The 20,733-nt window shown below is 51.3% G+C and overlaps 2 protein-coding genes across 7 annotated transcripts; both read right to left on the bottom strand.

The window, feature by feature from the left end:
• Positions 1-5,936: 5,936 nt before the first annotated feature.
• Positions 5,937-14,225, bottom strand: B4GALT7 (beta-1,4-galactosyltransferase 7). 5 transcript variants are annotated; one of them, XM_031437916.2, is made up of 7 exons: positions 14,080-14,221; positions 12,153-12,308; positions 10,117-10,479; positions 8,773-9,016; positions 7,586-7,669; positions 7,210-7,314; positions 5,937-6,712 (listed from the first exon to the last, which is right to left on the bottom strand). In XM_031437916.2, the coding sequence occupies exons 1-7, from the start codon at positions 14,127-14,129 to the stop codon at positions 6,557-6,559; spliced, it is 1,158 nt and encodes a 385-aa protein (XP_031293776.1). In that variant the 5' UTR covers positions 14,130-14,221; the 3' UTR covers positions 5,937-6,556. The 5 variants fall into 5 exon arrangements, with proteins under 5 accessions (XP_031293776.1, XP_031293777.1, XP_031293779.1 ...); XM_031437917.2 differs by having other exon boundaries at positions 8,773-8,998; positions 14,080-14,220; XM_031437919.2 differs by lacking the exon at positions 12,153-12,308 and having other exon boundaries at positions 14,080-14,225.
• A 2,617-nt stretch (positions 14,226-16,842) lies between these two features.
• On the bottom strand, positions 16,843-20,721 carry LOC105099601 (transmembrane emp24 domain-containing protein 9). 2 transcript variants are annotated; one of them, XM_031437915.2, is made up of 6 exons: positions 20,505-20,721; positions 20,235-20,335; positions 19,168-19,293; positions 18,658-18,804; positions 18,348-18,452; positions 16,843-17,688 (listed from the first exon to the last, which is right to left on the bottom strand). In XM_031437915.2, exons 1-6 carry the CDS (start codon positions 20,686-20,688, stop codon positions 17,539-17,541), a joined length of 813 nt encoding a protein of 270 aa, XP_031293775.1. In that variant the 5' UTR covers positions 20,689-20,721; the 3' UTR covers positions 16,843-17,538. The 2 variants fall into 2 exon arrangements, with proteins under 2 accessions (XP_031293775.1, XP_010990755.1); XM_010992453.3 differs by lacking the exon at positions 18,348-18,452 and having other exon boundaries at positions 20,505-20,716.
• Positions 20,722-20,733: the final 12 nt, after the last annotated feature.

Here is a 20,733-nt window from a genome sequence, read left to right as displayed (position 1 = left end):
GGCATGTGGTTGTACACAGTTCACATCTGGGGACTGAAGGCTCTCATCCCTGCCTTATCTTGTGAGCTCAGCAGCAGCAACTCTGCACCAAGCTCCCAAACACCTGCAGCGGCATGTGAGCCCAGAGCCGGGCTGGGAGTGTGTGTGCACATGAAGTGTGTTTACCTGACCATCTCCCTTGTTTACTACTTTCTGCTTGCCCCTCACTGCAGGAAGCACTTTACAGGTGTAATGGGGACAAGAATTTTGAACTGCATCATTGTGATTTTTTTTCCTCTTGCATTCCCTTGGATATAAATTCCTGCCAAAGGCATTTTTGGCCTTGGTCCTGCTGCTGGAATTCATAGCTTTAACTCCAGCCCAGAGCCAAGAGCCGGCAGGTAGGGAGGGAAAAGGATCTTGTAAATTTCTTCAGTTCCCAGGCCTGGTAGACCTGCTCAGAGGTCTTCAAACAAGGTACACACACTCCTGGGATAGTCTTTCCAGGAGTCGGGTGTGGGCAGGGAAGCCAGAAAATAGCTTTTGCTACATTGATTAATTCATGGAATCTGAAGAAAAGCTTGTAAAATATACATCCACGCATTCTTAGTCATGTATCTTGAAAATTTGGGTAGTGCCAGGAAATATTCCAACTACCCTGGCTTTTATGTAACTGAATTGCATCCCAGGTAGATGGATACTTTCAAGGGAATCAGTTTTCACAATCTCAGCTTCCATATGTCTTCTTTCTTAATGGTGATTTTTAGTTGATGGCTTTGCTTTTTCCACCTCTCTCTCTTTCTTTTTCTAGATTGAGATGTGATTATCATATAACATTATATTAGTTTGAGGTGTCAGCATTTCAAAGCCAATTTTTTCATTATTCTATTATGTTAGTTTTTTAATATATGATAGTATTAGTTTCAGGTGTTAACATTCCAGTATTTGTATATATTGTGAAATGATCACCACAAGTCTAGTTAACATCCATCGTCACACATAATTACACATTTTTTTCTTGTGATGAGAACTTTTAAGATCTGTCCACCTCTGACCCACTTCTCCTTTTATCTAGAAATGCCTTGCTCTTGAGGGAATCCCCTGGGAGTGAAGAAGAGAGAGCACAGGTAGGGATTACGTACCCCTGGGTAGTTCTCAGTGCTCATCCCAGGACACGTCCTTAGCTGGGGGGCGAGCCCCTGAACAGCAGGCACAGTGGAGGGTAGCACACGGTCTCCGGGAATGTCAGCATTTCAGGTCACATTGGCTGAAACTCACAGATGTTCTTTCTATGGTATTTCTTTCAGATTCTTTGTGTTAGTACAAAAATGGAGACGAACCTGTTTTATAAAATCATATAAAATATCCTAATTACAGTCTTCTTTTTTTTTTTTACAGTCTTCATCTCATAAAATATTTGCTATTTTCCATTTCTGTTACAAGAAAGAATTTTAGTACCAGATCAATTGGTCTCTAGCCGTCTAGTCAGCCCTCTGTATTCGTGGATCGCACATCTGCAAGATCACCAAACTACCAACAGAAAATATTCAAGGGAAAAAAATCCCAGAAAGTTCCAAAAAGCAATACTTGAATTTGCCATGCTGGCAACTATTCACATAGCATTTACATTGCACTCATAACTATTTACATAGCATTTACATTGCATTAGGTATTGTAAATAATCTAGAGATGAGTTAAAAGTACACAGGATGGAAGGTGGAGGATGCACATAAGTCTATGCAAATACATTTTATACAAGCGACTGGAGCAGCCTCAGATTTTGGTATCTGTGGGGGTCCTGGAATCAATTCCCCTTGGATACTGAGGGATGGCTGAGTATACCTCAATAAAAGGTGCTTTCTTTTTTTCCTTTTTTTTGAATTAAAGTACAGTCTGTTTATAATGTGTTAATTTCTGGGGTATAACAGTGATTCAACTATACATATATATTCCTTTTCATACTCTTTTTCATTATAGGCTATTACACGATATTGAATGTAGTTCTCCATACTATACAGTAGGGCCTTGTTATTTATCTGTTTTACATATAGTAGTTAGTATCTGCAAATCTCGAACTCCCAATTTATCCCTTTCCACCCCCTCCTTTCCCCTCTGGCAACCATAAGTTTGTTTCCTATGTCTGTGAGTCTGTTTCTATTGTGAAAATAAGTTCACTTGTGTCTTTTTTCTTTTTCAGATTCCACATATAAGTAATATCATATGGTACTTTTCTTTCTCTTTCTGGCTTCACTTAGTATAACAATCTCCAGGTCCATCCATGTTGCTGCAAATTGCATTATTTTATTCTTTTTATGGCTGAGTAGTATTCCACTATATATATATATATATATATATATATATATATATATATATAGTGGAATAATTTCTTTTTCCAATCATCTGTCACTTGGACATTTAGACTGTTTCCACATCTTGGCTATTGTAAATAGTGCTGCTATGAACACTGGGGTACTTGTATCTTTTCAAATTAGAGTTCTGTCCAGATATACATCCAGGAGTGGGATTGCTAGATCATATGGTAAATCTATTTTTAGCTTTTTAAGGAACCTCCTTATTGCTTTCTATAATGGCTGCTTTTTTTAAATTGAAGTATTATTGATTTACAATATTGTATGTTTCAGGTGTACAGCAAAGAGATTCACAATTCTCCATTTATAGTTATTATAAATACTGGCTACATTCCCTGTGCTGTACAATATATCCTTGTAGCTTATTTTATTTTATACATAGTAATTTGTACCTCTTAATCCTCTCAATTTATCATGCCCCTCCAAAAAAGAAGTATCTTCAAAAGTCCTTGCCGTGTGCCTGCATGGTCCTACATGGTGGAGATACAGGCTTTGCCCTTAGGAATTTAGAGCCCTAAGAGGGAGGTGGACGTTGGAAAAATTAAGCGAGTATGTAAATGCACTTGCAGAACAGTAGGGGGTGTCTGAATTTACGGAAGTGAGGCTAAACCTTGTCCAAAAAGGGGAGGGTGTCAGGGAAGACCTCCCTGAAGAAAGGACAGCACCAAGCTGAGGCTGGAGGATGAACAGGCGTTGCCAGTAAAAGAATGAAGAGTTTCAGGCAGAAGGAAGACACTGGAAGAAGGAAGACACTGAGATCAAGCAACAGTAGGCAGTGTGACTGGAGCCACAGAAACACACTGTGAGAAGAGACTGCAGATCCAGGCGGGGGCCAGGCTATGCAAGGTCTTATAAGCAACTTAACAAGGATTCTGGGTTGTGTCCTAGGTACAGTGGGAACATATGAAGGGCTGTGAGCAGGGGAATGGCATGACTGAATTTTCAGTCTTTAAGAGATCCCTTTAATTGCTGTGTAGAGGTGGGGTAATAGTGTATGTTGGGGAGATGGAACTTAAGCTTATGGTCTAGGATAAGACTGGGGACATGGAAGTGAAAAGGTGGATGGAACTGAAGTTTAAGAGGCACAATTTGTTGAACATGGGATGAAAGAGAGAAGGAATGTCATGAATGACATGACAAACAAAGTGGAGACAGCTGCTGTGCTCGTTAGCGCTGGCTGGAGGCAGAAAATCTGTAGGAAGATGATTATGAGTTTAGTTTTGGACATACTGAATTTGAGATGCCTGTCAGCTATCCAAGTGGAGATTCCAAATAAACTGTTGGATTTATGCACCTGAAGCTCAGAGGAGAGTACCGAGCTGTAGAAAAATATAAAAGTTATTTGCTTATGGATTATATTTGATGATAAGAATGAGTATAATTCCCTTGTCCCAAAGATCAGATTTACAATCATTGAAATTTATATATATATATATAAATATATATGGTACCTAAAGATAGACATTGTCTTCCAGAATATTCCTATCTTGAAGAGAATAAGTTTTAAAAATCCTGCCACCACCAAGCTAGTCAAAACTGGTGAGATGCCCTTAGACTATGGCAGTTCTGGTGGCTTTCCCACCTAAGAGGCTTCTGACGGCTTGGGGTCCGGGAACCTCGCCTGGGAGGCAGACTCCCACTTACTCAGAGAAGCCTATCAGTTCATCAAAGGATAATTCCAGAGAGTGACTCAGAACTCTCCGAGGGACTGCTACGGGAGCAACTCAGAAGCGCCACCCTCGTTGTCCCAAATGATGCCCTGATCCTAGAGTAGTGACAGCTGAACAGAGTGCCTGGGGTGCCCTTCCAGCCAGGTCTGGGGAGGCTGCTTTTTGCTTCTTGGTCCCTGAAGCTCTCCTGCTGCTGTTAACTTTGTCAGCCTCTGCTCAACTGATGAGCACAGTATTCTGGGTCTAGAAGTGACTTGCAGGAAGTGACCAACACAGTCACCTCTGCTCCTCGTATGCTCTCCTATACCAAGCAGAGAGAGTATTTTTCCCCTTAGCTCTCACAGAAGAGAAGCTTTCTTCCGCCAAGCCAAGAAAAAACGTCTCACAAATCACTTGCCCAAATTAGGTTACAGCCCTTGCCTGACTCAATCTTTGTGGCCAGGTTAACAGTACATACAGATTCGGTTAGACCAGTCAGGGCCTATCCCTAGAGTGGAGGTTAAGGTCTATTCAACTCAAACCGCAGGACTGAGAGTAGACCAGGGGTCCCTGAAAGAACCCCTGGCTGTTGTTGGAGGACAGGGAATCGGATGCCGAGAGGAGGACTCACAAGTGTGCACCACACCCTTTCCACTAAGAGGGCAGGGTGTCTTCACACAAGCTCGGCTGACTTCCCAGTCCCTGGGTCCCCAGGGTGGGGCATACTTTAGGGTCTCCATCATGACCTTGAGCCATTTTAGAGAAACCATCTGAATTACCCACCTGTTTAAGACTCAGTATTCAGTTTGTAAAAGGCGTCTCCCTGGGACTGCTCTTTACGAAGACATTTCAAGTGGCAACGAAGGGCCAGCCAGTGAGGGGGAAGGACTTCCTCACCCCACCTCCCAGACTAGATCAGCTTCCCATTACATGTTCCCACGGCTCCATACTTCCCCTCTGTAACCGTGGTCACCTCGGCTAAGGAGTGTGACGTCCGCAGCCCTCAGCAGGCGGTCCCCTCCATCAGGCAGCGCAGTCACTGCTGCCCCCCGAGCGCCAAAGGCAGTGCTTCATTCGACAAGTGTTTGTTGAAGGAATAACCACTGCCTGCTTCTTTTACTCTCCTTGAGCAAAATGGAGCCTGGTGGTCCTGGCCTTGGAAAGGGGCAGGTTTCTGTTTGCCCTTCATCCTCAGGGGGGGTAGCATTTTTGGAACAGAGCTGTTGAATCCACCCTTCTGAACTCTGCATCCTCAGTCCCCTCCTCCAGCACTCCAGGTGTCCTATTCACTGTTAAATAAACCAACCTTAACTGGTCCCAGTCTCCTCTGACTTCTGCCCCAAATCGTTGGCACTCAGGTGCCTTGGAGTGATTTACCTTTCAGGGCCCCTCACCTCCCTCTCTCTCTCATTGACCCCAGGCTTCCCCCCAGATAGTTCCTCCAAAATCACTCCCCAGATCCACTGTCTCGCTCAGCTCGCCCTCTCCACCTCTCCTTGGCGTCTGGGATCACTGGTGACCTCCCCTGGGAACACTCCAGCCATCCCCCTCCTCCTCATCTCCCTCCTGCCTCGGAGACACGGTCTTCCCTCCCTCGGGGCCGTGACCCAGGGATTCAATGCAGATGCAGCCTGCCTACCCTAAGTCCAGTCCTGCGGATATAGTTCTGTCCAGCTCAGTGAGGCAGGATGAAATACCTCTTCCAGGCAAAACCCACCGGAGCCTGGCGGCAGTCAGACTGTCTAGAAGAGCAGTGAAGCCTGGAGGGCTGAGAGAGGTGGTGAAGACTTGTGCCTTGGGCTTCTCTCCCACCCGAGCGTCCCCTGGCCTCAGTCCCCAGCCCTGCCCCAACTCCTTGCCAGTTTATAACTAAGAGAGGTCATCTTTTGCCCCATCCCCTTCCCCAGCCGCAGGTGACAAACTGGTGGTTCACACACAATTGCTTTGGCCTGCCATACTTTTTTTTTAAGTTTCAATTAGTTGCTATCATTTAAAAATTAACCAATTTCACTTAAGAATCCAAATTTCTAGTCTCTTTTGAAAAATCAGAAGATCTGGCAACACCAGGCCCACATTCCTGCCCAGTGACCACCAGCTAGAGTTGGTCTCACTGCTCCCTTCCGTTGGGGCTGGCGTGCTGGTCTCTGCAGTTTTAACTCTCCTGATGGCCCTGGCCACCCGTGTCAGCAGCCTGGCTTCTAAACTGTGTCTCGGCATGAAGCAGTCCAGGGGGAGGAACAAAAGCCCGCAGATCTCAGCACATGAAGGAGGGCAGGGCTGGGCGAGCAGGAAGGCAGGCCGGAGAGTCCCAGTTGGGAGCCACATCCCAGCTGCTCCCCATCACTGTTTATTGCTAGCAGCGTTGCAGGTACCCTGTGTGTGTCCTGTCCTGGCTCAAGCCTGCCTTGGGGGCAGGGCTGCTGCAAACACGCGGCTTGCTGTCCGCTACTTCAGGCCACACCATGTCCTACTGGAGCTGGGCCTGAAGTTTGAGGCTTTGTCCTGGGCCTGAGGAACAGTGTGGCCTGTAGGCAAAGGCTTCCTTACTATCCAGCCACCTCAGCCAAATGTACACCAGGGGGTGGCAGCCTTGTCACAGTCCAACATGATGTTGAGAACAGTGCAGGGGGCCCCACCCACGGACAGGGCCGTACGGGAGTCCACATGGTACTTCACGGTGCTCAGGCCTCCCTCCCGGTCCACCTTGAACTGCTCCTGGGAAGGGAAGGGAGAGATAGCATGTACTCAGGGTTTTGTGGGTGCCAGCTGTCCACTGATGCCCCATGACCTCGTCATCAGAGGTCCTGTGAGCCCTACTGAAGAGACAGGGAAGTGAGGCTCAGAGACGTGAAGTCTCTCGCCCATGGCTGCACCCCCGAGTCAGCGGGAAAGCAGGGATTTTCCAGTTGAATTAATTTGGCTGCTGGAGAAGAAGCTGTTTGAGGGGTGGGGACTCCTGTGTTGCAGGTCAGCCTGGGATTCTGGTCCCATCTCCAACTCCCACACACACATCTCGCCTGCGTGGACTCTTAGGTCTCAGCTGACCCACGGTGTCCAAGGGCCACGGCAGCCATCAGAGGAGGGTGTGGTGCCCAAGCAGAATGCCCACAGGCTGACCCGCGCCAAGCAGGAGAGGATGGGGCCACTTGGTGAAATGTCTGGGCCCGTAGGTTCCCCACATACCACCTGTCCATCAAAGGACCGGCCAGCACCTGTTTCTGAGCCGCGATGCGCTTCTGGTCCCTCTTCCTCCAGGCTGGGTCATGCAGGTGGCGAAATGTCTTGTACCCGGTTGTGATTCCCGAGGGGCGGAAAAGCTAAGGGAGCCAAAGGAAGTTGGGTCAGGCTGCCTCCCCTGAAGCCCCAGCCCTCACCACTAGCCCTCTGTGGTCCCGCTACCTGCAGGGCCCACAGGCAGGGGCCTGCACCCCCAGTCTGCAGGAGAGGTGTGCCTGTCGGGGCCAGGGCTGGGGTCAGAACCAGGGCTGCTGTCTCCCAACCCCAGGAACTTCATTTGGAGACAGAGAGAAGAACCTCGGCACAGTTATGATGGCCAAGGAGGTGGGGGGCAGCGGCAGGCAGTGTTACCTGGAGCCCCGCTCCTTTGATGCGCCGGTAGAACTCGTCGTCCTCGCGGCCCCAGCCCCAGAAGCGGTTGGACATCCCGTTACACTGACACAGAGACAGGCAGCGTCACTTGCCCCCTCCTCCCAGGGGTGCTCCTTGGTCTCCTACCACTCAGGAGTCCCCAGCACGAGCCGGCCTGGGCCAGGCCCCCTTTGCTCCTCCTCCCTGGCAGTTCTGAATGGACACTCAGATGCTTACAGCTCCTACCACCTCTGTGGTACTGGGAGAACAGTCAGCATGCCCCAGTCCCTCCGGCGGTTCTAATGGGGCCTTGAACTTGTGTGAGGTGATTAGTTTCTCATAAATGTCTGACTGGCGGGGAGGGGACCTCTGGAGAGCTGGCGATCGGCAGAAGTGCCAGCTCCTGCTCGGTTTCTCCCTGGCTCCATGCTCCCCCTTCTGCCAGCGGGGCTCTGCCCTGGTCTCCCCTTTCTGTGGGAAAAGGGACAGCGGGCTCTAGGACAGACACCCAATTTTACCACCGGACTTCGGGCTTCATTTACATTAGCTGGCTCCAGCCACAGCTTGAAGAGAGGAGCAGGAGGTGAGGGTCTAAGCCACTCAGTTCTTCCTACCCCACCCTCTGCCATAGTGACTGATTCAGGGAGGGACCCGTGACGCAAGTCAAGCCAATCAAGAGGCAGTGTGGAGCAGCTATGGGCCTCCTGTCTAGGCTGTTGGGAAGGGGGCTCCATCTACCACTAGGCTTGAGCCTCGACGGATGCAGGTTGCAGCTACAACCATCACCTTGCATCCTGAACGTCTGGAGATAAATCCAGTCTAGAGATGGCGGAGCCGAGACATGGAAGGTGAACTGGTGTCCTGGTGACACCACCTGAGCGGCTGGGCAAGACAAACCTGAAGCCAGACCCTCTCTCAGTCCCGCCCAGACTTTTCCACTTTGCGAACCAACAAACCCCGGGTCTTCTGAAGCCGCTGGCGCAGGGGTCGTTACTGTGGCAGAGTCCTCCCTCACTGGCTTGCTCGGTCCTGCCCTCTCCTGTCTCTGGCTCCTCCTGGGCCCCCCTGCTGGCCCCGGGCAGGGCTCCTCCATCTGCCGGGCCCTGGCACTGCTGCTCCTCTGGCCCCTGCCCCCACCCAGGCGGGTGCTCCCTGGCTCTGAGCAGAGCAGGCAGGCTGGGCCTCACCAGCTGGTAGTGCTGCTTGGAGAGCAGCAGGATGCCACCGACGTAGGTCTTGTAGTGGTAGAGCGGGTGGAGCTCCGGGGAGGCCACGTGGAAGGGCCCGGCCTCGGGGAAGCCATAGTCCAGCTCCTCGTTGAGAGGCAGCAGGTCCACATCGTGCATGGCGATGTAGTCCGTGCTGTTGCCGCTCTCCAGGAAGCCCGCGTTGATAAGCGCCGCCCGGTTGAACCTGCGCAGGGCGCAGAGGCTGGGCAGGGGGCGGCGAGCTCGCTCTCCCCCAGTCTCCATGGGAGAGCCTGCCCTCCACCTCACCCGCCCTTGGGGCCGTGCTGCCCTCCAGCCCAACACCGACTTCGCTGTGGGGTTGCCTGGCTGCACGTCTGCCCCTCCACTCATCTCACAAATGTTTACTGTGCACCTGCTGTGTGCCAGGAACTGTTTAGAGCACTGGAGATACAGCAGTGAGAAATCAAAGCCATGCCCTCACAAAAAGGAAGAAATAAGTAGACATGGAACAAGCCAGGGAGTGGTAAGCACTGTGAAGAACAGTAAAGCAGGAAGAGGAGGATCAAGCACACTGGGTGGGAGTGGCCAGTTGTTCTTTAGGAGAGAGTGGGAGGGAGCTGAGGTGTACTTGCGGGTGTGACTTTCACGATGGACCATGGAATCCAAGATTCGTCAGTAGAAAGTGAGGACCAGGAGGGTGGGTGGTGAACACTGGGAGCATGGTGGACTAAAGGACCTGGTGGGGTCCAAGAACTGCTGGAGTCTGTCTACCAGCAGGAGTGAGTTGGAGGGAAAGGAGGTCGGGGTGGAGTGTGAGATGCTTGGATCGTGGGGAGCAGTCTCTGGTGAGGACAAGGATTTGGGGATAATGCTGGACTGTGAGCAACTTTAAAGCCCTGGCCCTGACGCTCCCTTCCCCTAATCCCCACCGCCAATCCACCACTGAGCCCTGTCTGTGCTTGCCCCACATCACCTCTCTCCACCCCTCTGCCACGCTGACCAAGCCCCTGTCAGCTCAGGTGACTCCAATGACCACCCAACAGATCTCCCCAGTCCCCTCCTTGTCCTGGTATGATCTAGCCCATACAGCAGCCACAGGAAACTCTGTAAAATGGAAACCAGATCAGGGGCCTCCCCAGCCACAAACCCTCCCCCTAAATTCCTGTCATGTCCAGTGAGAGGGGACTAGCGCCTCCCATCCTCCTGCTGGGGCCCCGGGTGGCCTTTTGCAGGCTTGGGCCCACCTGACATTGGACGTCGGTAGGAAAAGGGAGCAGGCCTGAGAGGCGGGGCAAGGTGAGGCCCAGGCGCGAGGGTGCTGGCTCAGGAGGCGGTCCCCACCTGAAATGGTCCACCTGGTTGAGCACATAGATATGGTGCTGGATCTTCTTCCTGCTCAGGAAGCGGTGCATGTGCGGCACAAAAACCAGGAGCTCCTCAAAGCGTTCTCGGAAGGGTACCAGCACTGCCAGGCGGTGGGGGCCCCAGGACTCATCTTCTTCCCACTGCTCGGGGGGCGGCTCTGGCGGGCAGGCCCGCGATGGGCCCGGGCTCTCCTGCCCTTGTCCCCTGGCCGCCCGGGCCACGTCCCCAGAGCAGCTGAGCTGCAGCCAGAGCAGGGAGAGGAAGCCCAGTAAGAGACAGGCGACGAAGAGATGGAAGACGGAGCATTTCCGGGGGAGGCTGCTGGGGATCAACCTGGACCTGGGACAAGGACAGGGACCAGGTGAGAAGGGCAAGGCTGAGCTGAGGTCCTGTGACCCCTTCTCTGGCTTCCCCAAGTAAAGCACACATGACTGTTCTGCCCCAAGCGCCTGGGAATTAGTGCAGAAGCAACTTCAGTGCTTTTGTTCATGCTGCTACCGTGCATGAGAATCCTGCTACCGTGCATGAGAATCCTGCTTGCAGCTCTAGGCTCAGCCTGTGCCACCACCTCCAGGAGGCCCTCCAACCACTCCCAGGTCTCGGAGCTGCCCCAGTTCCTCAATGCTCTCTTACTTTCTGTGCCTGAGTCCTGGCCAGACCAAGAGCTGCTCGAGGGCAGGGACGAGACTCCTAGTCCCCTGCACTTGCCCCCTGCCAGGAAAATGGCTCATGTCCTGAGCTGATGGCAGGAGATCTGCCTTAGAGATCCCACCCGTTGCCTTCCACCTGCTCCCCTGCAGGTTCACCTTCGACAGAAACCTTGGCTTCATCCTGCTTCTCAGACCAGAAAGCTCCCCAAGACAGGGGCTTGTGCTGGCATCAAGCCCCAGTGAAAAGACCAGTTAACTCTGGGAAAATTAGGTCTGTTCCCAAACCAATGCAAGGCTCAAACTGACAGTGGCAGTTCACTGAATGCATCTCAAAACTTCAATGCAAGAGGCAGCTCACATGACAAGAGACGAGAGACAGAAGAGGGAAAGAAAGATGAGGGCTGGGAACAGCACCCAGGCTCATTTCAGAAACCAGAAAACCAGCAGAGTATCTCAGGCTTTGGGGTAGCGCTGGGAGAGACTGCCCTTTAGGTTATAAGGCACAAAGAAATCGGTGGAATTCACCTGATTTCTTTGTCCCCCCCCCAAAAAAAGTTCCTAAGGATAGTGAAGGAGGAACAGAGGAATCCAAGAAGAGGGAAGCCTCTTCTATTCCGAAATTACCTGGAAAGCAACCTACTTTATAACCTCTGAGAGTCACCAATTAGCTACCAGGTCATATAGATCCTACCTCCTAAGTGCTCTTTGATCCTTCCTCACCCACTGCCTCTCCTCTAGCTCAAGTCTCATCTGGTCCTTGGCCTGACAGTCAGACCCCTCTGTGACCTGGCCCCATCTCCAGCTGCTCCCTGCTACTCACCCAGTGCTACACATGGGCAACCCAGAGCCTATCCACTTACCCCATTCCTTCCTGCTCCAGTCCTCACACAGCCTGCTGCTTCTGCCTAAAATGCCTTTCCTTATTTTATCTTCCTGGAGGCGCCCCACTGATCCTTCAGGGTCAAGTTCCAATGTCATGGCCAGCATCACCACCTCGCTTTCCCCATCACATGTACACAACCCGAGATATATACTCCCTGCTTTGTGTGCCCATGGGATCTGGTACTGCCCTCTTTGAAGCACTTAGCATTTTGTAATCACCTGCGTCCCTGCTTGTCTTCCCCATAGGTAATCAGATTCATATCTGTGGCCCCAGCACAAGTCACACAGCAAGGGCTTGCTAAGTGAGTTACAGAAAGGGCTTAAGCATTCAGGGCATGCTTGTCACACACTAGAGCCAAACCAACTCCTGCCTCTCTCTAGAGGCACAACTGCCAATCTGGAAGCTGGCAACCCTGAAGCCAGACTCAGCCCCACACACAGCAGAGAGGGGGCCACACACGTGCAGAGCTTCTGACTTACCCCCCATTATCCTGTGGTGGGGGTTTCCGCTGGGGAGGAGCAGAGGCCGATACTGCCAATGGCCTAGGAAGGCTGGGACCTCTACAGATTCTCCCTCTGGGCTCTTTCTGGGGGCAGGGTAGAGACTGGGGAGATGGACATGGGGAAACATCCCACCTTTGGGGGAAGAAGCAGTGACCATTATCCAGGGGTATGGCATGGGCTGGGCATTCCACGCACTTTCACATGATGTCCCCTCAATCTAGCCTTCCCTCCTAGCAGGATCACCTCCCCATGGGCACTCACTTCCTGTGCTGTTAGGGCTCAAACTACTGAACAATTGAATTCACAGCTGAGTCCCAATTCCTCAGGACGCTGGAGGCTGAAAACAGTTGCTCCTGGTGCCACCTGGTGGCAAACTCCAGATCTGCAGTCTCAGCTGCTCCCAGGCCCAGGCCACCTTGGTTCTGGGGAGCAGAGGCAGACCAGAAGAGGTTTTTGTCTCCTTTATCAATCTGCGCCCAAGGCTGGTGAGAGGTAGATTCAAACCCAGACAGGCTGATTCCAGAGCCAGCCCTCTTAATCACTACATGAGTGAGCCAGCATCTGTTGCATGGATCTTTGTATCCCTGTGTCAAAAGCGTGTATTGACATCAGTCAAGTTTTCTGGGAGCACGGTTGTGCTCCAGAAGTTTATGGAAAGGAATTAGGAAATGGAAAATTCTCCTCCATCACCTTTCCTTTCTTCCCTCAAATAAACCTTAGTGGTTCGAATACTCGGCTGCTCTGGTTGCAGCACCTCCAAACTGCAAAAGTAACTGGAAGACAACAGGCACCTCCTCTGCCAAGCACAGCATCAAGAGTTTTACATGTATGATCCCCTTTCATTCGCATACAGACCTGCGAAGTAGATATTATGATCCCCTGTCTCAAAGATGGAAAAGCTGAGGTCAGAAAGATTAAGTAATCTATTTCTGGTCTCATAGCTACTAAAGAGGATTCCTGTCCAGGCCTAAGTCCACAGTCCAGGCTTTCTGTTATATTCGTCTTACTTCAACACCAAGTCTGAAAAATTCCCAAAGATAAAGAGTTGTGCCCACTTTATTTCAAAGCCTTTCGACACCTAGCAAACTTAAGTGAATGAGGTGTTACTCACTAGGCAGCGATCCACTATCATGTATTCTGGGGTGAGAAGGAGTTTTGGGAGCACATCTCAAGACTGAAGTGTGGGTGTCCTCCCAAATTTAAATGGCCAAATAGCTTCTTTCGGCCCCCCATTCTGCTTTAGCGGTAATCACGTGCTAAGGTCTGGGTCAAGCTCACACCTAACTCCTGGAGCAGGCCCCACTAAAGTGCAGCTGCACCGGAAATGAACTAATGTTAGGTCTGAGAAGTGTTTAGTCCTGGCCAGGCAGCGGCCAGCCAGGCAGAGTATAGAGCTTCTGTCTGGGGTGTTCTTCTGGGTGGTCAGCAAAGAATGGGGAAGACTGAAGGAGGGAGGGTAGAGTCTAAGGCTACGTGGATGTGATGAGGGAGGCACAGACCAGAGAAATGGAATAAAGACCCTCTGAAACCAGACACAGACAGAAAGAGATTCACTGTGTGAGGTCAATGGAGTCGGAGACCCGCAAGAAGACAGACGTCAGTGGAAAAACACAGAAAGAACCATGAGAGAGTGACAGAAACTCACAAAGGTAAGTCAACGGAAAACACACACCCCTGAGTGACGGAGACCTGCGGAGTAAAGGAGACTGGTAGAGACAGAGACCCACATAGAGACAGAGACCCAAAAACAGAGAGAGTCAATGACCCACAAGGAGAACCACAGACCCTACAGAAACCCGCAGAGACGGAGAAGCGACGGCCTCGGGCTCCTAGATTCCACGGGGCGGCCCGGAAAGGATCGGCACCCAGGAGGACGGGGCCCGGGCCGGCCACCGCCGCTCACCTGCCGTCCTCCCAGGGCAGCTGCGCCGCTTTCCTTCGGGAGGGGAACATCGTGGGGGGAGGCGGCGGCGCATGGGGCTCGAGCTCCCAGCCGGGCCGGCCGGGCCTCCCCGGCCTACGCGGCGCCTCCGCCTCCCGCCCCGCCCAGGCCCGTCCGCCCGCCCCTCGGTCCTCTGAGTCCGTCGCTCCGGCCGCGCCGTCTGCTCCCTGGAGCTGCAGCGTCAAAGGTTCCGCTTCCGGAGGCACATGTGAGTACTCCAACCTCCGGAACTGCTGCCTTCCGGAGACCGCTTGACATCCCGAGAAATTGAGGTTTCAGAGGGGTCTCAAGACAATGGACTGGGTTGGACTTAGACTCCGGACTTACAAACCAGCGCCCTGGCAATGATCTGCACCTTCCGCCTCTTCCCAAGGAAAGGCAGGGAGAATCTGAGCAGTCGCGCCGTCAACCCAGGTGCACTCTTCCTCCGCGACAAGCTTGGAGGAGGGCAGGGCCAAGCTCAGGGATACCCCAAACGGTAGTCAGGAGCCAGGCACTAAACACAGATGGGCTGGATTCGAAACGACTCTGCCAATTCGGCTATGTTGGGGCGGGGTCGGGGGTGGGGGGCAAGACAATCTCTTTTGCTTCTGTTTCCTCACCTGAGTATATAAATGGTTCCTGATCTACGTGGTTGCTGTGAGGATTAAAGGAGAAAACGCAAACACTGGTACAGTGATGGGCACAACAGTCCACGCTGTATAAATGATAGCTGTCATCTGGGGAGGGGTACTTCAGTGGAGCTGAGGTGAGAACTGAGGAAGGGAATAAGGAGATTGACTTCCCATATCTGCCCTGTCACCATGGGAACTTAGGCCCCAGCTAGGCCAGCTTCCCACCTGGCAAGAGAGTGGCAGAGTTATTAGACTTGATCTCCTCTCTTCTTCCAGGCAAAATTTAAATCTCCTAATAAATAGCTAACATAGAATGAGTTTTTACTATGTACCAGTCATTGTTGTAAATTCTTCACTACTGTTATCTCAGTGTGTCCTTATGAATATTGCACTTATTATGCCCACTTTACAGATGAGGGAACTGAGGCACACAGAGACAATTCAGGATGTAAGCCCGGGTAGTTTGGTTTCACAAGCTGTGGACTCAAGCACTCTGCTTCTGAGAGGACTTCACTATGGGTGGGAAATTAATCATTCCCAGCAGCCCCTTTTCTCCCTTTAACCAAGCATACAACCCACCAGTCCCCTTCCCACTGAACTCTCCCAGGGCACCACACCCTGTACCAGAACCTTGACAAATCCAGCCTAGATTTGGCTAATGACAAAGGCAAGGCTGACCCCTGCAGAGACCAGTCAGATAAGGCCAGTGATGGAAGCAGGAAAATGGGACTGACCTGGGAAGCACAAGCCCATCTAAAGGGTACAGATAGCTGCCATTCAGCCCAGCTAATTGTAGTTGCATTAAGATGAAGCCCCAGTAGTATCAGATCTGATTTAGCTCAAGAAATCAGATTTCATCTAAAAACCTAAATTAACTAATTTTAAGCTATGTGATATCTATAGTCATGTTGGCAATTAGTACCCTTAATATGATGGGATGAGAGTGGCACTTTTCTTCTGTGGCCTCTCTTTCAAAAACCCAGGACCCTAGTCTAATGATGAGAAAACAGCAGACAAATCACAATTGAGGGAACTTCTACAAAATACCTGAACAGTACTCCTGAAAACCATCAAGGTAATGAACAAGTAAAGTCTGAGAAACTGTCACAGCCAAGAGAAGCCCAAGGGGAGAGAACGAAATCTAACTTGGTATCCTAGACAGAACCTGGAACAAAGACACTAAGCAACAACTAAGGAAATCTGCATGAAGTATGGACTATCACTACTGGTTCATCAGTTTTAACATGTACCCATGTTATTGCATCATGTTAATAAGGTAAACTATCTTCACAATTTTGCTGTAACTCTAAAGCTGTTTTTAAAAAAAGGTTTTTTCTAAATGTGGAGGTCTAGGTGGCAATATGAGCTCAGACTACATTCTCCTAGCAATTCAAGTAGTCCCCAAATTTGTCTCCCCTCCCCCAGCCTCTCTCACACACTGTTGGATAACCTCTCCCAAATTCATATTCAGGGGGTTCTTATACTCAAAACTTTGTTGAACAGTGGTAACATCCAAATCTCTTACCTGGGGTTCAAGGCTCTTCTAACTCTAACCAACCTTCCTTTCCAGCTTTCTCACAACCCCTCCCCCTCAACACCAGCTGAAAAAATGCTCATCCGTCTCCATTCCAGCTGTTTGCCTGTCTCTCTCAACCACCTCTGCCTTGCCTTCTTTCATCAAAATCCTTCCTCTTCTTCAAAGTCTTTGCTGAAATCTCATGCTATTGGTTAAGCCCGTCAGTATCCTCATCCCCACCAGCCCAGGGCTTTTTGTCCTTCCCACACCAGCAGATCCCTCTGTTCAATGCACACTACCTTCCCTAACTAGGCACTTCCTTGCAGCACAATTCTGTCCACCTACTGTAGAAGGCAGAGCAGTTCACAGGGGAGCTGGTGCAGAGGAAATGGTGTGAATTTGAGCACCAACCCCACAATTTACTTGTCGGATGATCTTGGGCAAAACTACCAACCAGGGAGGATCGAAAGAATGAAGTTCACAGGTGGATATTCATCTTAGGATGTGAAGTGCTTTGCCCGCTGGGAAAACTGACACTCCCTCAAACGCCTTGTGGTGTTATGCCGTTGACAGTAGAGTAACTTTACACTGGACAAGAAGTCAATTTTTTTTTTAATTGGGAAACCAATGTAACAAACTTAGACTTATTGAAAATGAAATCAGTAACTAAGATTCTGCAGGCCCCACCCCCAACCAGCACCAAAGCCTCTGCTTGGCCTGACCCGTTTCTCTAGCCCCAAAAAGAACAACCACGTGAAGAATCCGGGGTCAAATTCAGGGCCACGTTCCCACGCTGCCACCCCACTACCCCACCCTCAACACACATGCCCCAGATCAGCAGGCTGGGTCTAGGCCCAAAGGGAGAGTAGTGAGGTTCCCTAGGTGGCAGGGAATCACAGCTACATCCCAACCTGGTCAAAATCCCAAGTTAGCAAAGGAAGACAGAAGGAAGATTGGCTTGCCCACCCATGTCCCTCCCCCCAGCCACCCCAGACAACAGCCTCACATCCCTGATCAGTAACACTGTGATTCTGAGGTGTCAGTAGGGCTCCCAGTGGCTTCACCAGCCCCTGGGAGATTACTGCAAAGGGCCCAGAGCCCAGGGGAGGGAGCAACTGCCCCACCACCTGCTCAGTATTAGCAAGCCAAGCTGCTGCCTTCAGCGTGTGCTGGCCCCTCTCCCCAGAACATCCATGGCTGGGAACCAGTCCTCCTGCCAGACAGAAGTCAGTCCAGGAGGCCCTTTCTTCCCCAGCCAGAGAGGAAGGATGGCCTGTGAGGCTTGGATGGCTACACCAGCTTCTTGGCTTCAAAGAAGCTCTTGAGGTGTCGCATCTGCCAGACACCGATGGCTACGAGGATGAGGGTCTGCAGGATGGACCACCACAGCACCCGCTGGTTGGTGCTCTCGCTGGTCTGCCGGAAGCGCTCCTCTCGCCACTGTGGGAGGGGAGAATGAAAGAGGAGCCTGAGCTGGTTGGGGGTCACCTGGGGTGAGGAGCCTGAGTTGGCTGGGGGTCACCTGGGGTTCACTAGAACTGCTGGATTCCCTCCCTGGAGGATGCCCCAGGACCAACCAACTTTGCCCAGGTTCCAGGCAAGTGCCTGAAAAAAGCCATTCCACCCGGGGACTGTTTTCACCCTCTAGTCAGATGACCTCAAACAACCCACTCACTTCTCCTAAGTCTGTCTGCTCATCTGTCAGGTACGGTCCTCCCCCAGGTGCCTGGGGGAGTGGTAAAGTGGTAGTGGTATCACCCTATCAGACAGAGCTGTCCTGCAATGCTCAGAAGGGGACCCGCTCTGAGCCCTCTGCCCAGGTCACCCAAACTGCTCCTTGAAGATTGTGGGCACAGGTTGAAAATTGGTGGCTTAGGGGCTGGATCTAGCCTATGTGTTTGTTTTGTTTGGTTCATGCAATGTTTTGACAACATTTAAAACCCATAAAATTTCACATAAACAACCTGAATCTATAGCTCCTCTTAAAACCCAGAGCTAGCGTTTCTGCAAGGCTGTCCTCAGCTGGTAACATGAGCTGTTCCTGTTTAGAGAGGGCTCTATTTTACCAGTCCTTATAGTCACAAATCCATTCATCGTACCTGCCTAGCTCCTGAGTTTGAAACTCTGGTCCTGGGAGCACTGAGGACCATGGAACTAGCACCCAAGGTGTTGATATCAATTCCTGCTGTCACTTCGTGTGTCTCCTAATAAGATAATGACAGCCTCTTAAGAGATCTGTCTCCTCAATTACAAAGTAGAACCAGTAATACCCATGCCACCACTTAGCCTAACAATGCAGCAGAGACACGTAAGTCCCTTGGGTTCAAAATGAATCTGACGTGCAACTCCTGGCTAAGTGAGTGCACAGCGTCTGGGGAGAAGCCCACTGCTCCCGGCCCAACCACTCACCCGCTGGTAGTTCTGCTCTTTCTGGATCTGCTCCACCTGCTCCACCAGCTGTCGCACTCGTAGCTGCAACTCACTCAACTTGTCTTTGGCAGCAATTTCTGCATAGTCGTTGGCATGTTCACCTACCTGGATGTCCAGATGAACTCTCTGGAGACAGACAAGGAAGATAAGGAGAATCAGGTAGCCCTGCTCTGTCTTCCTGCCAGGGCCTAACAGCTGGTCCTCCCACCTTTCTTCATTTGTTCATTTAGGCCAACACTGACTGAGGCCCCCTCAGTGTCCGGCCTTATGGGGCTCTAGGCCCATAGGCAAGAACAAGCCTTGGCTGATGCTTCCCCAGAGCATATACAAAGAGCCCTGCAACCATGTCCTGAATGTCCACCGGAAACCCGGTCTTATCAGGAGACACAAAATCTGACACAGTCATCTCACACCCACAGTATCACCAGTCTCCAGCCCTGACCATGGGCTAGAGGCTGAAAGCCATGAGTCCCACGTGGGTCCACTTACCAGCATGCCTCCAGCAAAAAGGGAGAACTTGGTGGAATTGGAGTGAAGACAGATTTGGTGCTCACCAGGGGTGTGGGAGGTGAAGGTGAACCTGCCTTCAGAGCCATACTGCCGGGCCAGGATGACCTGGAGAGAAGAGGCTTCGGTGAGTGTTACAGTGGGGATGGGGCTGAATGGTGCTTAAGGCAGTAAGAGCCTCAAAAGCTGACAAGCAGAGCCTTAGGCACCCTACAACACTAAAAGGTTTAGTGCTGCTTAGCAGCAGGTACCAAAAACTTGTCTTCAAACTATTTGGAGCAGGGGTGAAGAGTCTAACATTAGTCTGGCATGTGACCACACTTGGAAAGGGCTTTCTTTATTCATGGCTTGTGACCTTTCAGCTCTTTTGGTGTAATTATTTTTTTTTAAGTGAAAGAGACAGCTAAAGGGTTTTGGAAGGGGAGGGTACAGCTCAAGTGTTAGAGTGCATGCTTAGCATGCATGAGGCCTTGGGTTCAATCCCCAATACCTCCTCTAAAAATAAACCTAATTGCCTTCCTCCCACCAAAATAAATAAATACATACATACATACATAAGATTTTAAATTAAAAAAAAAAAGAGTTTTGGGTTTTTGGTTTCTTGGTTTTAATATCCTTATTTGTCAAAACCAAAAGCTGCTCATTCTTTTCGGAAAGTACCCTATTCCGTGAAATCCTAAAGTCTAGACATCACAGCTTTAGAGTTGACAAAATTCTTTGATTTCCAGCAGCACAATTAATCCACCCATCACCCATTACCCATTACCTATCTATAAGATAGATGAATTTCCATTTCACAGACCAGGAAAATGGCTCAGGAAAAGTAAAGGACTTGGCCGAGTCATAAAGCGGTAAGAGGTTGAGAGGAGCAGCCAGCACTGCAACAGCCCAAGGCTGGCCTGGAGTGAAAATCCAGCATCTTCCCACAACACCAATTGCTTTTACCAGTTTAGCAGATGCGGAAACCAGGAAGGGAAGTAGCAGCGCCTGCTTGGTCTGGAGCTCAAGTGCAGAGCAGAGGGCTCAGCAAGGTTCAAGGGCCGCCTCACCTTGTCCTCTGGGTCCTTCACCTCCACGAACATGCCAAGCCCGGGGGTGGCCGGCTGGTACTCCTCTCGCTGCTTGTCATACAGCTGCGTCCGGTAGTTTCCTGGGGAGAAGCGGGGCGAGCGCAATCAGAGGAGCGCGGGGAGGCGCCGCGTCCGCGGCCACTGGTGCACGGCGAGGCCGGCTGCTCCTGGCTCCGGAGAGCTGACTTTCCCGCACCCCGCGCCCCCAAGACCGCGGTCTAGTCGCAAACTCTCCCCCTTCCCCCGCACCTATAACCATGGTCTCGTCGGGAATCTCCTCGATAAAGCACTTCTTTTCTGTCTCCCCGATGTGAAAGTAGAGCGCGCCTCCGCGGGCCGCGAACAACAGCAGCAGCAGGAGGGCCCGAACGACCCTACCCAGCCGCGCTCCCGGGCAGGGCCCAGCGACCCGCGCGCTCTGCTCCGCAGCCATCTTGCCCCACCTGCCCGCGCAGCCGCGGCCGGCCGCGCCACGTAG

Source organism: Camelus dromedarius, chromosome 27 (assembly GCF_036321535.1).
Source record: "Camelus dromedarius isolate mCamDro1 chromosome 27, mCamDro1.pat, whole genome shotgun sequence".
Taxonomy (NCBI): domain Eukaryota; kingdom Metazoa; phylum Chordata; class Mammalia; order Artiodactyla; family Camelidae; genus Camelus; species Camelus dromedarius.
This window is presented reverse-complemented; position numbering and strand designations above follow the sequence as displayed.

Bases quoted from the DNA above. Each gene is read 5' to 3' on its own strand.
- LOC105099601 (XM_031437915.2), bottom strand. From the start codon at position 20,688: ATGGCTGCGGAGCAGAGCGCGCGGGTCGCTGGGCCCTGCCCGGGAGCG. The intron at 20,336-20,504 runs GTGCGGGGGAAG...GCTTCTCCCCAG, and splicing joins CGACGAGACCATGGTTATAG to GAAACTACCGGACGCAGCTG. The intron at 19,294-20,234 runs GTGAGGCGGCCC...TCTTCTCTCCAG, and splicing joins TGAAGGACCCAGAGGACAAG to GTCATCCTGGCCCGGCAGTA.
- B4GALT7 (XM_031437916.2), bottom strand. From the start codon at position 14,129: ATGTTCCCCTCCCGAAGGAAAGCGGCGCAGCTGCCCTGGGAGGACGGC. The intron at 10,480-12,152 runs GTAAGTCAGAAG...TCCTTGTCCCAG, and splicing joins CCACCACAGGATAATGGGGG to GTCCAGGTTGATCCCCAGCA. The intron at 9,017-10,116 runs GTGGGGACCGCC...CCCCCTGCCCAG, and splicing joins AACCAGGTGGACCATTTCAG to CCTCTGCGCCCTGCGCAGGT.